General features: G+C 48.2%; 1 protein-coding gene across 1 annotated transcript in view; it reads right to left on the bottom strand.

Annotated features, from left to right (window-relative positions):
- Positions 1–17,168, bottom strand: part of CCDC9B (coiled-coil domain containing 9B) — a gene marked incomplete at both ends in the record, with an annotated part of 47,516 nt that overhangs the window by 21,464 nt on the left and 8,884 nt on the right. The window contains 2 exons of the mRNA XM_084262971.1: positions 8,935–9,084; positions 16,888–17,052. Coding sequence (XP_084119097.1) covers positions 8,935–9,084; positions 16,888–17,052 — 315 coding nt within the window. The remainder of the gene's footprint in view (positions 1–8,934; positions 9,085–16,887; positions 17,053–17,168) is intronic.

Raw genomic sequence — 17,168 nt, 5'->3', positions numbered from 1 at the left:
GAAGGACGCAGTAGTGAGAGATCTAATGAGCTGCTGCAGCCCTAAACTGAGACCTGGCATCTGTATAGAGATTAAACCAGCAGCAAACTGTGACCTTCGCTTATTTAAGATGACTGCTTGGGGAGCAAGGTGCGGATGGATGTTTAGCCTTTAAAGTGGCTGTAAAAGAATCTCACTGTTTTAGAAGGAACACAGAGAACTGCTGCAGGAGAGCTGGAGCCCCTCCGTCCCTGGGGGAACCTCATGTGGGAGGAGAGATGAGAGAGAAGGAGCACCGATTGCCTGGGAAATGCCAAAGACAGCTCATAATTGATGGGGAAACTGAGGCAGGGAGCTGTATGGGTGTGCTTATTGTTTCATCACAGTTTGCATATTTCTCATGCAAGTTCATGCAGAGAATGATTCAGTTTGGACCCTTTACAATGCCTGATTGTGTCGCTGAAGACAGGAACTGGAAAGCCAGAGCATCCGCACAGCCGGAACGCTGAGCCAGGGTGTGTCTAAACTGTGTGGGGAGCAGTATGTCTCTGCCTGTCTGCAGCTTGACTTCAGCCTGGTCTCTGCCAAGCAGAGAGTGAGTCTGTGCCCAAGAAATTTTCTGGGAGAGCCCAGCTGAGGGACCAGGCTGCAGCTCATGAGACATGGGTGAAGAGGCAGAGTCTGGCCAGTGCTGGAGACTCGCAACCCATCCCATTTTGGGGCACCAGCTCTTCAGCGCACACCACAAACTGCTGTCATGGCGACACCATACAACTCCCCATCCTTTTACACTGTTCCCTCAAAGCCAGGCTGCTTTTTCCCTTTGTCTGCTCCCATTTTTGCTCCTTAAGAGGCACCGTGGAAAATAAAGAGAATCAACAAAGTGTAGTTCTTTTACTACCAGGAATACAGGTCTAAAGGGTGCAGTTAAGAACACCCAGTTAGCTTTGCTTTCTGCACTGGTTCAGGAGCTGATTCTCACATTTGCTCTGTGCTGCCCCGGAGAGCTGCTGTTAGCTTGTTATGACACACACAGGCCATGGGGAAGCAAAACATGTTTTTCTCCTCCTTCCTCTTCTCCGCCCCCAAAATTATGAAACATGACAATGACATTATCATCTCGCAGTTTAACTGTTCCTGCACGGCGGGGAGAGGGAAGAGATGTAACGAAGGAACAAAAACCCAGAGCAGAGAGAGATTATGTCTGTTTATCCTGAGATTTACGTAAGGATTTCTCCATTTCTCAGCCAAAGAATGATCCGGAGCAGGGGAGGGCAAAGTCTGCTCCTAACCCTGGGTTGCCCAACACTTTTTGACTCTGGGATTGTCTGACCTCTCCAAGAGCATAGAACCAGCTAATGTTAATGCACAAGGGTGACGATGCTGATGCCATTATCCCAGCCATGTTAAGCATTGTTTTGTACTAACAGTTCTCCTTTGAGATCTCTGAGCTAATTCACAGTCCTCTTATTTTAAAACCAAGTACCAGCAGATGTGTTAAATTAACTTGTTGGGACCCAGCTCTCCAGGCACATGCTGGCACCAGAACTGGCATTTCTTCTGCAGGAGGAGATGTTTTCCAAGAGCTCAGAGCTGTTTTTCCAGTGCTCAGGTCTCCCACCAGACAGGATTTTCAAAGCTAGTACACCAGAGGATACTTTTTTCCCTAACTTTTTAAAAATATTTCCCTGCTAATTGTGCTGCCCGAATGAAGCTCAAGGCTTTTCAGCTGCCCTTTCTGCCTACCTTCCCTCCCCATCTGCGGTGTAAAAGCAAGCGTTTCCCCTGCCATGGGTTTGGTTCCTCTCCTATGCAACCCTGAGAGTCAGACTCCTTGGCATAAGTCCCTGAAAGCCGCTTTTATGTGCCTTGATTACCAACAATCAGTTCTGATACGATCCCGGGAAACTCTGTTAATAAAAGGACAACTTAAAAGCACCAATGCCCTATCAACTGTCCATTTAAAAGGTGATTTGTAACCTGCTAATTAACCATTGTGTTCCACTGGTCCTGGGCTGCAAGCTCACAGCTCTAAGATATTAATGATCCTGAAACACTGCCAGAGTGTGAAGAGGAAAACCAGTGCCAAACATTAAGCATCCCTGGCCCAGCTTGCAGCTCTCGGGACAGCCAGGCAGAGGTGGGAAGCGAGGTCCCACATGCAGCACCTCCAAACCAGCATCAGCACTGGAGGGCATGAAGTTGTGTCAGCAGAGCAATGTGCTCCGGCTAATTCCTTCTGCAAAGAGACAGGGTCATTTGGTCCCCCCAACCCTCTGTGCTAAGAGAGAGCAAGTCCTTCACTGGGTAAAAAACCCCCCAGGCTTCAAGGTGGCAGAGTAACATCCAGCACTGGGGATGTTTCAGAACAGAAAATCATGGGGAACAGCTTTTTTCCCCTCACCTTTCCTCTTTGGCAGCCTCTGCCACAGCTGCGCGCTGCCAGCGGGGATGCAGCCTGAGACTGACACCGTGGGGCTAGCTAGAAGCACCAAGGGCTGCAAGAATGGGAGTAGCTGGGTTTATTGAATTTCATCATGAACAAAAATAGGGAAAAAATGTGGGATAAGAAATATGCCCATTGAATGTTTTGATAGGATAAATTTTGCACGTGCAGAGAGGAGGAGGCTACTTTAGAGTGGCCAGGCTCCAGGATGTTAATGAAGGGGGAGCGATGGACCTGAGCCTCTCTCCTAGGCACCACAGGCCTCTGTGGGAGGGAGGACACAAATAACGAGCTGGAGTATGAGGCAAAATGACCCAAAGGATGGATACTGCTGAGGTAACAAGGGAGTCTGAAAGCTAACTCTTGACTTGAGCTCACGGCTCAACTCCTAACACACTGCTACTCAGGTAGCAACACTGATACCCCAGCAGGCTCTCCCAGCGGCTGATCAATTTGGGAATGAAAATAAAATTTCTCTTTTGGATTAACAAATAATTAAAGGATAGAAAACAAAAAGTGTCAAGAAAACGCCAGTTTCCATGGTAGGAGATTAGCAGGGGCGTGCCACTGGAACACGCGCTGCTCAACATGCTCATAAATGGTCTGGAAAAGGAGCTGAATAGAGAGATTACGGTTTGCTGATGATACTAAATCATCCAGGGCAAAGAATGTAATTTTCCAGGAAAGAGCTGCAAAAGATCTCTTGACATTGAATGCCTGCATCATAAAATTACAGCTGAAATTCAATATCAATAATACGAAGTAACTTGGATGTAGTTAGTTACTCACATGGAGCCCCTTCTTATATACACACACAGACTAATGAAGCCTGAACTATGATTAACACTCAGGAATGAAATTTTTGGTGCTATTGTGACTAGTTCTCTGCAAATGTTAGCTCGATTATTTAGAAAATAAAAGCAATGAAAACACAAAGTTGTTTAGGCAAAGAATAGAGAACTAGCCAGAAACATCGTTGTGTCACTGAGTACATCCAGAAGAGCCCGTAGCTTGGATACAGCTCCTACTGTATTCCAAGAATATAGTAGAAACAACAAAGGCACAAGTGAGGGCAGTGAAAGCAATCAAAAATATAAAGCATCTTCCTCACCAGACACATCCTAATAGGGCCAGTCTCTTAGTCCTGCAGAAGAGATAGCTGAAGGGAGATGTGAAGTGGGTCGATAAAATGGTTGGTGCTTTGGGCAAGTGAACATCTATGCACTGCTCCCCCTGATGCCAAAACACCGAATGGAGTGATCAGGTAATGAGTGGGGAAAAAAAAAAAAAAAAAAAGGATAGATGTTTCAGCACAGCCTGTCACTTACACTGTGACTCCTGGCTAGAGTTGTTGTGGGGGATAAAGGTTAGATGGACTCAAAAAAAGAGAAAGGTTAGAATTCAGGCAAGAAAAATCCTGTCAAGCCCAAAGATGCTGCTCTTGGCAGAGGAGACCCCTAACTTGGGGGCCAGTGAGGGCAGGAAGGGTGACTGCAGCCTCCCCTGATCATCTGCTCTGTGTCTGAGGCTGTGCTGCTGGCTGCTGCTGCCAGCACTTAGTGCCAACAGTCCTGGGGCCTGCACTGGGCAGGTCCCTGTGCGCTCGGCTGCGGTGCTGGGGTGGCTTTGGGTTGCAGAGCCCACCAGGGCTGCTCTCCCTGTTTCCCAGCTGAGTCCCTCCTTGTTTCCCAGCTTTGCTGAAGTGACGCAGCACTGAGCTGCTCAGCATTGCTCGCATTTGCTGTCACCACAGCCAAAATGGCAGAGGCATGTGATAATCCTGTTTACTTGGGGGAACTGAAGCCCGGTGTTGCCAGGTTTTGTGGATACTGCAATCTCAACAGCGCTGGTGGGATTCAGTCTCCATTTCCAAAATGAACTGCTGCATTTGACACACCTGTGATACACACTGAGTTCTGCAGGCTACAATTATTTAATTGAGGTGTTCAAAGGAGGTGATACTCCCCCTTTACTCTGTCCTGGTCTGGTCTCACCTGGAGTACTGTGTCCAGTTCCGGGCTCTCTGATATAAAACAGACAGGGATCTCCTGGAAAGAGCCCAGCATCTTTCCTGGAGCCTGGAAAAGCCTGGAGCATCTCCCCTGTGAGGAAAGGCTGAGTGAGCTGGGGCTGTTCAGCCTTGAGAAAAGAAGCCTGAGAGGGGATCTGATCAATGGTTATCAGTACCTGAATGGTGGGACACAGGGGGAAATTGCCAGCCTCTTCTCAGTGGGGTGTGGGGACAAGGGGTAATGGCCTCAAGCTGAAGCACAGGGAGTTCCACACCAATATGTGGAAGAATTTTTAACGGTGAAGGTGACAGAGCCCTGGGACAGGCTGCCCAGGGGGGTGTGGAGTCTCCTTCTCTGGAGATATTCAAGCCCTGTCTGGACACCCACCTATGTGACCTGTCCTAGGGACCCTGCTTTGGCAGGGGTGTTGGACTTGATGAGCTCTGGAGGTCCCTTCTGACCCCTACTGTTCTGTGAATCTGTGATCCTGTGTTACACATTTCAGTGTTACTAACTGCGACCTGCTCCCCGCACTGCAGTGTTCCAGTGCCTCTCGAAGAAACCCCTTGCTCTGAGGGACAGCAGACTTGCCTGGTTTCGATTCGCCAAGCACTATCACTACCAGTAAAGAGAAGCCATTGCTTAAAACACTAATCCTTAACCCAGCTGGGGAACAGCTGAAGTGACAGGGTGGCCCAGACCAAATCTCCCTTGGCCCAACCAGCCCAAGCTGGCATGACATGTAGCAGGACAACGTGACCTGTCACTTCAGATCCCATCTGCTTCTGTCACTGATCCTGGGAAAAGGTTGGCCAAGTGTGCATGGAAGAAAGCAGCTTGCAGAGGAGATTGAAACCCAACCCTTTAACTCCCCTACGGCCACATCCTTTTGTCGTGCTGTAAGGTGCCTGCATGCTGAGGGCTGGTTTCTGTCCTGGCTGCAGTAGCTGCCGTCTGCAGTGACAATGTCAGAAAGGCAATATGAAGACACCTTCATTAACTGCGGGTAGAACAGGGCCTGATCAGTCCAGGGAAGTCTCCGGGAACAAGGAGAGTTGAGTTCAGCTGGACTCTGGATTCTGAAACATATCCGGCTGGTAACAGGTTTTGGAAACAACGGTTTCAAATGCTTTTATACCTTCTTCTAAATTACAAGAGGAATCCAAAGAACAAGAAGAAATGCTCCCATAAAAATCCATTTTCTAAATAAGCTCATTACCCTGCTCTTCCAGCCACTCCATTTGCCAGCCCTGGGAGGTGTGCTGTGGCAAGCCCTGCGCTTGCTTCCTGCCTCCCAAGCAGGCTGGGAGAGAGCACATAGTCCTGGAAGCACCCTGCCTTCCAGGAAGCAGCAAGCTCCTATGCCACTTCCCAGATGCTGGAGCAGGTACGCTTCTGAGCTCAGGAACAGAAAGCAGGGACCAGTTTTTCTGTGCCAACAAGAAGCACGGTGCTGTCACTAAACGTCCTTGCCAGTGACGTTAGTCCAAGAGTGCTGTGGAGCCAGGAGACCAGGTGGTCAAGCAGAACTAATCTTTCTTTTCAGTCTTAAATAAAGCATACACTACTCCTCTCAAGTGCTGTTCAATAGCTAGGGTTGGATGAAACCTCTGTGGCTTTCCTGTGCTCCTGACGGAGATCCTTCTCTTGTTCAGCTAAGGTGGGCAGGCACCAGACAGCTCTGCACAGCCCTTCTCCCTGTGGACATCAGCACCAGCAGGCTCTCATCTAGCACCCAGCAGGCTTCCCTCACCGCCTGCTGGGCTGGAAGAGTGCTCGAGCTTTCAGTCCCACCCTCTGCCCACAGAACCACTGGGTTGGGGTGAAGGGGGGAAAAAGGGAAGACTTTAAATGAACTCTGGTGACCTGGTTTTCAGCTGGGATAGAGTTACTTTTCACAAGGGATGGACAGGGCCAGGCCAGCAGACCCAAACCAGGCAAGGGGACATTCCATACCATCCAGCATCACGCTCAATATATAAAGGGACTGACTGGGGAGGGGGAGGTCACTGCTCGGGATGGGATGGGCATCTGTATGGGGCAGTGAGCAAATTGCGTTGTGTATCACCCTCTTTGTGTATTCTTCTTGTTCTTTCCCTCTCCCTTTGCTGTCCTAGCAAACTGTCCTTACCCCAACCCACAACTTTTACATTTTCCTTCTGATTCTCTTCCCCATCCCATAAGGGGTGGAGGGATGAGTGAGCTGCCACATGGTGCTCAGTGGCTAGCTGGGGCTAAACCACAGCACTTGGTGTCTGAGGAGGAGCTGCATAGAGCTGTTGTATTCCGGTGGATTATCAGGATTACCTTCTAGCCCAGCCATGTGAAGGAGACCATGGTGGCTATGTACATCAGAGGAAAGAGGGCTGGCAGTTATGTGAGCTCCTTGCACTACTATATGGAGTTAATTAACATTCACTGTGACTGAATTTCAATGAAAAGGCTTAAATGAATGGCAGCACAGTGGGAGCTGAATGTAACAGAAGTAAGACCCAAGGCACCAACCTCTGCTGAATCACCAACATCAACTCTGCCAGGCATTAGGGACTTCACACCCTCTTTACCAGCCTACGATTCAAAGCATCAGATCTTCAGTGGTTCATGTAGGCAGATATAGCTCTAAGCTAGCACAGCTGTAGGGCTGTTCTCATACACACTCTACCTAACTACCCCGGGGCCAGTATGAGCAAGGAATCACAGAATTATAGAATGCATTAGATTAGAAGGGACCTTCAAAGGCCATCTAGTCCAACCCACCTGGGAGGGTGAGCAGGGACATCTTCACTAGATCAGGTCACTTACAGCCCCATCAAGCCTGACCTTGAATGTCTTCAGGGATGGGACATCCACTACATCTCTGGGCAACCTGTGCCAGTGATCTACCACCCTCATACTGAAGAACTTTTTCCTAATATCCAACCTAAATCTCCCCTTTTCTAGTTTAAACCCATCAACCCTCATCCTAGTGCTACAGCTTTCTAATAGGCACCTTTCAGGGACCGGAAGGCTGCTATAAGATCCCGCCAGAGCCTTCTCTTCTCCAGGCTGAACAAGCCCAACTGTCTCAGCCTGTCTTCACAGGAGAGGTGCTCTAGCCCTTTGATCATTTTTGTGCCCATTTTTGGCACCACCAAAACCACAGACATGGATCCTCAGCCTCACATTTCGTGTTCCATAATAAACTCGCATGAGATACTACCTTCTCTCGGGTTGTCCACACACTTAAATCAGGGCTTAGGATCCAAAGCCAGAATCTAGGTGCTGCGCCCTCCAATCACTGTCCCAGACTTGATGACCCCAGACAGAAGCATTTAAACAAGCCAGCAAGAACAGAAAGGGAGAGACTTGCCCTGCACGTCGCAGAATTGCATTTGACAGCCTGCAGGGTCGCTACAGCACAGGCGTGGTCAGGTCACTCACATCCTACCACCAGGTCCAGGTGTGTTCCTGATGCCTGAACTGAAATGTGCAATAGCTGCCATGTGAACCTCCGGTTGTGGCTGCCCCTGGATCCCTTGCAGGGTTCAAGGCCGGGTTGTATGGGGCATGCTGGGCTAGTGGAAGGTATCCCTGCCCATGGCAGGGGATGGGAAGGGGAAGAGGAGGTTCTGAGGGCCCTTCCCACCCAAACCAGTGCATGGCTCGATCAGGCAGCCTATATGAGGTTTATGGTATCCAAAAACCTGCTTGGTAGCCATGAGAAAGGAGCACATGGGCTTTCAGAGCCTGGGCAAACTTTGGGGAGGAGAAGAAGCTGAAGATTAACATGGGCAGTTAGCAGATGGTTGGCTCTTGTCCCGGAGAGGGTGCTGCATAGGTCTCCCAGTGTTCCTGGGTGTGTTTGGCAGCTACGCTAAGTGTTGTTTTCCTTCGCAGTCTTTGCTGACCCTGGTTGCTGCAGGCATTCTTACTTCTCTGTGCAAACTCTCAGATAGGAAAATATCACATGCCTCTGTGTGTGTAAAGAGGAAGGTATTTGTGAAGAGCTATTTGAAATATGTCTCAAAAAATAGCAAGGTTCAGCCAGCTCACCCTGGTTATGGCCAGGCCCAGTAGGACTTGGGTTTAGAAGCAGATATTGCCCAGCTCTGTTAATTTCTAAGTCATGTAGTGAGTCAAGAGGACAGCACTCCTGACTCAATCTGTTGTATGGCCCCAAAAAGAAGCTGGTAGGAGACAGGAGGTGAGATTCATGCCCTGTATCTGGCAATGCTTTCTTCGATCCACCCAAACCAGTGTCTGGTATTTCTTTTAGACCTAGTACGTTTGAGAGCCTGCTAGCTCTAGCCAGGATCAAAGAGAAGGGAAAGGACTGTGGCCTTTCCTCTTCCTCAGTGATAGAAGCCAGAGAGCTTCACAGCTCCATACTGACAAATTACACTCTCTCCAAATATCCTGTTGCTGGGCTAGCTCCAAACCTGTCTCCATGGCCCTTCTCAAGCCAGAACTAGTGGATGCCAGTGAGACGGCGCAGTCCAGTCACCACAATGCACTTACCTTTTCCTTGTTATCCATGGTGATGGCAATCTGCATCCGTCTCCCCCGGCGGAAAGCCACTACATGGTCTGTCTCCTCTTCACTCAGGTCTGGCACTCTGCCTGAGCCAGGGAAGCACTCCGTGCGTTTCTCACTGACAATCCGCTTGCCCTGGAAAAGACAGGATGAGTTAACTACACCTCCATCAGCCCTGTGCTGTGTCCTGCTGAGGAGAGCAGCCAGCCCCAAACCGCAGAGGATTTTAAGGGATCACAGAATCATAGGGTTTGGAGGGGACCTCAAGAGACCATCAGGTCCAACCCCCCTGCCAAAGACAGTTCCCTAGGACATATGTTAACCGAGCGTAGTTGGGTAGGGTGGGATGCACCCTGTCGAGACGCTTTGCAGCACAAACACTGACATTTTTCTTTTAGACAGGTGGAGCCATCTCCCATTTGTGTCTCTGAAACAAAGGCAAAGTGGCCCTCTCACCAAAAAACATGTCCCAGTAATACATGAGGCTACACGGGAGCAGAAGCCTAGAGAGTACAAGAGAAGGGAAACAGTGGTGTTCTCCCTGACCTTGCCCTCAGAGCAGCTCCTGCCTTTAAAGCACATTAACACTTAACAACTTGTCACCCTCATAGTCCTTGTGCATTCATATTGCTGAAATGATTTACTAACCACTGGAATAGTTTCAGAAACTAACACATCAACTCCTTGAACAAGGGCAGTTTACTCCTGTCAGATATTATTTCCATCTGTCTGTATCAGTTCATGAATTTAACTGCACGGATTTGCATCTGATTCTTATTTTGCAATTAGCTTTGCTGCTGGCAGAGCTTCTGCCATTGCCCTCAGTCATGACTTCCACAAAACGAGCACATCCTCTGCACAAAAATATATACTTTTTCTCATTTGAAAGCATCATATTTCAGTTCCATCATGTGTCTTTTTGTCTTTTTTTTTTGTTTTTTTTGCCTTACGAGGAAATTAGAGGCATAGTAAGTCTCCATCCTTCTCTCTGATCTTTTTCTTTTCAGCTGTACGATTCATCTGCTCAACTTTACCAGGGATGAACAAATCTCAGGAGCACGGAATCATCACAGAGCAGTAGCAGTTGGAATGGACCTCTGGAGATCACCTAGAAGCTTTCTCTCCCTAAGGGATGGGATATTTCTCTCTGTTTTTCTCTTTGGCTTTCCACACATCTAGAAACTTGATTTTAAATGAGCTCAAAATCTCCAAGTAAACTTCAGCAAAACCTGGGAACTCTTTGTTGCTACAAACTTGGTTTCAAAAACAAACACAGCAAACGCTGACCTCATATTTGTAGAGAAGTGCCATATGATATCAAGATGTCTCGCATCAGCCTCATCTCCCCTTGCCTCTGCCAGAAGTGCAGATGTTAGCACGGAGGGAGCCTTGCTGTAGACAGCCTCCATCAGCAAGACCTTTTTATCACTTGGCCAGTCATCGAGCTTCCTAACACAGGATAAATGTCTTAGGAAGTACTGGAATATTTCCAGCAGCAGACCTCCAGTCTCTTGATCAGTGTTCTTTCACATCTGTGTAATTCTGCTGTCTCAGCAGAGAAGTTTCTTGAGTCAGTGCGGCGCAGGCGGGAGGAGGAGTGGGTCGCTGCCCTGCTGCTGGTTGTGTGCCAGGGCTGCATGGACACGGTGTACATTCCCTTGAGTATGAACAGCTCTAGGTTCAGGTTTCAGCTGTAGCTCCTAACAAGTTTCGCTGCTCTTAGCAGGACCCTCTCTATTTCTGCTTTTCTTGACATAAGTGAAGCCACATGTTGCATTCAAAACAAGGATCTGCTGCCAATCTGTCCGACACCACTCTAGTACTTTCTGTGTTGTTCTCTACGTTCATCTCAGTGCAGTCTCATACTGCTGCTGAGGACCAACATCTGTGAGCCATCACTAGAGATGTCAAGATCTTTTTTCTGAGAAAGTAAAACCTGACAGCCAAGGGAACAGGCAATCAGTAAATACGGAGTATGGCTGTCTTAGCATTGCCCACAGCCAGACATTGAGGCATACTTTTGCCTGGATACACGTCCTGGGAAAGCCCCTCAACCTATAAATTCTGTGAGCTGTTTTAAAAGTTTTAGTCTATGTATCGGCCTTGAGAAGGATATGATTTTATCCAAGACCAGGCAGAGCTGGGAAGTTCAAACCAGAATCTAAACTGCTCTGAAATCCTAGCTTCCCTCTCCATCCATGAATAGGGCAAACTACACTGCTCTTAATTACCTGTCCCATTGCAGCCACAGTGTTACAAGGGACTGCAGCTTAGTAAGTGGCTGGCTGGTTACTAAACTGCATCAGAACTGGTTGAAGATGTGAATGCAAACTGCAACTTTGTCAACAGTGACCAGAGAACAGTGGATTTTAGGAGCCTGAGAGCAGTAAGGAAGGCAAGCAGCAGGCTAGAGACCATGGGCTGCAGGAGAGCAGATGCTGAATTGTTCCAGGAACTGGCTTCCAGGATCCTGCAGGAAGCTGTCTTGAAGGGGAAAGGAACCCAGAAGACTTATTTGATTTTCGTGGACAGGACAGAAGCATGTAAGTGAGGACTTCCTATTGTACAAGACAATAAGGAGGTGTGGAAAGAGGCCAGCTTGTCTGAGCAGGCTGATCAGGGTTGAACTTAAACGCAAAAAGTGATTGTGTGGGAGGTGGAAAGGGATAGGTTCTCAGAAAATATTATGGGAGAAGGACCTGGGCATGCAGGGATGGGGTCTAGAAAGCCAAAGCTCACCTGGAGTTGAAACAAGGAGACCTGTGAAGGTCAGCAAGAAGGACTCCTGCAGGTACGTTAGCAGCAAAGAAAGTTGAAGCAGGCTGTTGTCTTGCTGCTGAATGGGGAGGGCAACTTAGTGATAGAGGACATGAAAAAGACTGGTTCCTCTATGCTGCCTTTGCTGTGATCTTTTATGGGCAAGGTCTGCTCACTACTTTCCAACCCCCTAACTTACTGTTTCACTCTCTCAGCATCCTGGAAGATCCAGTTATGGGCCTTTTAATAAAGTAAGAAGGTGCGACTAGATGGGCTGAATCTGAGGGTATAGGCTGATGTCACTGCAAGGCCACTTTCTACTGCCTGGCATCTTCTTCAGGCATCTGGATAATAATTTTCCTTGTTTTCCGTAGCTCTGACTTTTATGCCCCTGGAACCAGGCAGTAGAGACCAGAATTCAGTTAGCCATGAAGCTCACAAGCCCCTTGGGAAAGGATTTGAAATGGCATCTGCTTCTGAATGACTGAATCGGATCATATCCAAAGGTAACACATTTCAACTGCCAGAACTATCAGCCACTACAAACACAGGTTGCTTTAGAAAGAAAAAGAGTATTCCAAATCCTATTCATGTTCTATGATTCATATATTTTATTCCTAAATTTCACTGAAACTGGAGACTGGAATTAGGATGGTCAGCACAGGATGCAGGCTTGCAGTCCAAGAAACTGATGGGGGTTTATGTCGGTGCGAATCAGTGTTAACGGCTGTGGTGGAAGAATGAAAAGGCAGTGAAAACTGAAATCCTGTCAGCCACTCCAAAAGCCTGAGCCTTCCTAATTAAACCTTCTCCCACAGCTAGAAAAGATGAAGTGATTAAGCATCACTGTGTGCGCTCCACATTTCCCCTTTATAAGCAAACTTTAACTGTCTTATGCCTGGAAGAAAAGTGATCAGCAATTTTTTGAGGCTCCCTAAGCATCGTGGGGCTGTGACTTGGACACAGGAATGTCAGTAGGGCTACAACAGGGACAAATAACAGCCTCCCTGTTCTGGAATTGATGTATACCAAACTGCATCTCTCTTCTTTCTCTCCCCACCTGTTTAGAAGCGGGGGCTTATGTCTTTTGGGGAGGAGAGCTCTGTAAAACAACCCAGGCAATTGCCCAAAGCAATCTGTAAAGCAATTTTCTGTGAAAGACTTTCTTTTCCCCAGCATCTGCCTTGCTGGCAGCAGCTCTCCAGCCAAGGAGGCTGTCTGTTGCCACTGAGGAATGGTGTCCCCCAGCAAGGCACTGCTGTCTCCTTGGCATGCTAACAGTCCCCACAAAGGTCCATGTTCCCCCACTGTAAGAGCAAAGCTCTAGGGAGTTACAGGAATGACTCAGATCAGAGCCTCCTGTGCAGGGTCTGGTCCTGCATGATGAATGCATCTGGGGAAGGGCTGAGAACTGCTGACATCCTCTGAAGGCAGCCAGACACACCAGACCTTGCAGAACAGGCTCTGAACTGCTTGCTGTCCTGTCTCCCTGTGCTATTTGTAGCATGATTCAGAGGATAAAAATATGGTCTGGCTTTGCTTTGGAACCACCAAAACACTCAAGTCTGGTGGATAATTTGGTGCTGAAGCTGCACATTACTTTGTTATTAAATGGTTATTATTCTCAGGAAATATCTTTCTCCAGGGATGATTCTGAGTTTCCTGGGACATTCAAGACACTAAATCCTCCCTCCTTTCAGCTTTGAGCTTAAGTACCACCTAATCCTAGGTGGTACTGCTGAGGTTAGTTGGTGAACTGGAGAGTTGGGCTTGCTCTGCCCTGAACAGAGCATCAACACAAGGTGTTTAGCATGCTAATTAATTATTTTTTTATAATTATTAAGAAAGTAAGCCCAGTGATGGCTTAGTAAGGTAATAGGAAGCTATCAATCCCTAACTTGTATATCAAGCATTAATTCTAGCTTAAGCCAGCACCTGTTCCCTAGAGCTATTGAGTGTTTAGGTGGTGACAGCATGTCCCTTAGACAAGCAAGACGTTCACAAATAACCCTGGCCAGAGAGTTCCGGCAGTGGGTGTGCATGTTTGAAGATGTCTGCATCACTTACTGTCTGAGAAAGGCCTTTCTGCGGAGGGACGTGGGCCCTGAGAGCAAGTGAGAGCAAAGCTGCTACCTGAAAAACAGTGCAAAGGACCTTGTACCCAAATGCCAGGAGCGGGACGGAAGCCTCAAAGCACACTGCTGGATTGACACTGCTGGCAGTGCCTGGCACAGCCACTTCTTCCCCTCTGTGTGGCCTGCCCCAGCTCACTTGGGGCCTGCAGGAGATTCAGGACTCTGGCACTCACTATTTAGCTGCAGTCGGACAGAACTACGCTGCTTCCCTTGGAGCATTTCACTGAGAAACTGTAAATTGAGTCATTTGTAAAATGCCCCAGACACTGTAAAGCTAGTGTTTAGGAATGCCCATCTGAGGGGTATCAGGAGAAAGAACACGGGGAACAAAGGAAAACCCTGGACTTCTGTCCATTTTATGCAACTTCCCAGGTGCCTTTGCTTTAGGCCTTCTCCCTTTGCAGTGATTTGCGATATGTAGGATTAAATGTAAATGGCTTTTTGCACAGCCCAGCAACTCTGTTGCCTGATCTCTGACACGGCCATGGGAAGGATGGCGAGTCCACTTAGTCATCCCAGTATCACCAAGCAAGTCCCTCCGGGGACACCTGGTCCAGCTTGCTCATCAGGAAGCTGAAGTGAGTTGTCTACCCTCTTTTAATCTTCAGCCTTAACAAGGTAGCAGCAGCAATTAAGCTTGTACTTCAAGTGATTCCAAATACCATTGTGTCCAAAATCCTAATAATTGTTCCTTCTCACCCATTACAGTTCTGTGCTCTTCCTACTCATCCATTTTGAGAACTACCTTTAAAGCAGCTAAAGAAAGGTTATGGATTGACGCTGCTGGAACATTAACCAGTAAATCAGTGTTCCCCTGTCATCAAGTCAGCGGTTGTGCTTTACACCAGCAGTCAGGGGACCAGGGTGGGGCTGCTAAGGCCTGGGAAAGGTGCTTAATGCAAGCAAGCCCATATATACCATACAGCAGGGTGCTTACGAGAAGTCTCCACAAACTGCAGGACTGCCTTTCCAGCACAAAAATCTCAGAGGCCTATTAATGGCCATGCTGACAAACCCTGGCACAGAGCTTCAGGCAGCAATGTGATTTAGCTGCCAGTGCTTTGAGCTAATACAAATCCCCATCCAGGGTCTGAATTCTGAGCTACAGATTATGGAAATGGCTCCAGAGGACGCAGCTTGTGTGTGAGAGCCACTCACTCTGCAAACGTAACTGCTTCAGATAGAAGATCCCCTCCCCTCCCCCCCCCCCCCGGCAGAGTTACGTAGCCAGGAGAAACCTTGGAGGAAACTCTCACGTATCTCACTGGTAAAGGTCAGTTGGTGATGAGGATGGTTAGATTGCTGTGTGCTCACTGCTCTAGGAAAGAACCTAGGATTTTCCCCCTTCCATCAGGAGGTGGTTTGGCTGTGCTGGGATGAGATCTCATTTGAAGGGACTGTTCACACAACTGGTAATCTATTTGGAACAAAGGAAATGAGAGGCCTCAGTCCCCGTCTCCTGAAAAATCATTCCTAAAGGTGCATTATTTCCTAAACGATTCAGCTCCTTCCAGGTAACATATAATGAGTTTATAATGGCACATTGACTGTGGAAGGCAAGGCTAACTAGGCCATGGAGAAACAGAAATGAAAAGGCATTTCAGGCACAAAATCAGGGAAATATTTCCAAGCTGTCTTAGAGGGATAGATGGCTCTCCACCTCTTGTTTACAGCCAAGGTTTTCAGCACGCCGACCCCACAGCACCAGAGTAGCAGGAAGGGTGGGGTTTTGCTTCACTACCCCAGGAAATGTCTTTGGCTCAGACCTCGGTCAAAAAAGCCAACTTTCATCTCATAGGCTGAGCACATTGCTGTGTTTAAAAGGGGACCCAGAGGATCTGCATTTGCTGCCGCTATTTCCTTTTTCCAGCACTGCCATGACAGAAACGGGGGCTGACCCTGTCCACCCACACGTGCCAGCGAAGCACAGGGCTGGCTGAGGGGTTTTTGCCTCCTTCCCATTGGTAGGGTCTGTGCTCACCCTGGTGTTGTCTCTCCAGTTTCTCACTGGAGTCATCTTAGTCTGCATCAACAAATTAAAAAGGTTGCCTCGTGTGTTATTTTGGAAAACTCTAACAGGCAAGAAATACCACCTGCAGCAACAATCTCCCCCCCCACTGAGACTCACTCCCTGCAGAGCTTCCCCAGGTCCCCCACTACCTTTTTCCAAAGAAGGTCGCACTGCTGATCCCCCTTCCTATTTATCTCATGGTCAGACTCACTAACCCCAGTGAGAGCAAGATCTGAGATCCGCTCCAGCTGAAGAAAAAGGAGCGTGAAGCGCACACAGGCACGTACTTCCTCGGACATGCTGCCAACACTAACTGCCAAAGTTTATCAACCCCTTCTTGGCAAATAACTCCTGACATGCCAAAGCTGCCATTAGGATCCTTTGATCATCATATCTAGATGCACAGGCTCCACAAGAGACGGAGTAGCACCCAGGAGGAGATGCTTTGGGATTTAAAAAATGAAGCAGAATTTCCAATTACTTTTGCTGCTTCACACAATCTTTAATTAAGTCTGAAAATACTGTGGCACATTTTCTGCTCATCAGATTGGCAACTGCAACAGATACCTACGTCACTCAGCTTTTTATTCTGTGTTTAGGACTTTCTGTAACACAGCAACAGGGAGATATGATGGTTTTATCACCAAACATCACCATCTCCCTGGGAATGGCTGCAGAGTAGCTAAATCTGTCCAAGCTCCCCCTTATTCCCATCGCCTTTCCAGGCACAGTGACACAGTATAACACACCCTGCGGGACACAAGGTTACTGATCCCTCAGAAAATGAACTGGCTCTGCACAGCTGGATGGAGCTGTGAAGTTTAGCAGGGCCTGGAGGCCGAGTCCTCTGAATCAGATGTGGGGAGCAAACTCTGGGGCAACTCAAGGTGAAGACTGAGGCTGTGCTGAAAGATTGAGAAGTGAGAGTAAAGGATGGGGAAGGGAACTATTCCCAAAAGCTTGTGAGAGGCAGAAGAGAAGCCCCTTTGTAAGTCAAGAGGCTGCAATGTAAAGAGGATCCTCTTCCCTGCTCACCTTGGCTTTGTTGTCCATGGTAACAGCCAGCTGCATCCTCTTCCCCATCCTGAATGTGAACATATGATCGGCTTCCTCCTCCTCCTCCTCTTCCTCACTGCCAATGCCGAATCCAGGGCTCGTAGGAGAGGGGTTTCCCCATTTCTCACTCACAATCCTTTTGTCCTGGAAAACAAATTGCTTCGGTTAGCAAATCCAGGCCCCTCGGCTCACCAAGACGATTCCCTTCCCCAGAAACACCTGCACACAAGCAGGGAGGCCAGCGACACAAAAAGCAGGCC

Source organism: Gallinula chloropus (genome assembly GCF_964237585.1).
Source record: "Gallinula chloropus genome assembly, chromosome: 4".
In the NCBI taxonomy this organism is placed as follows: Eukaryota; Metazoa; Chordata; class Aves; order Gruiformes; family Rallidae; genus Gallinula; species Gallinula chloropus.
The sequence above is the reverse complement of the archived record's forward strand: the minus strand, read 5'-3'. Positions and strand labels throughout refer to the sequence as shown.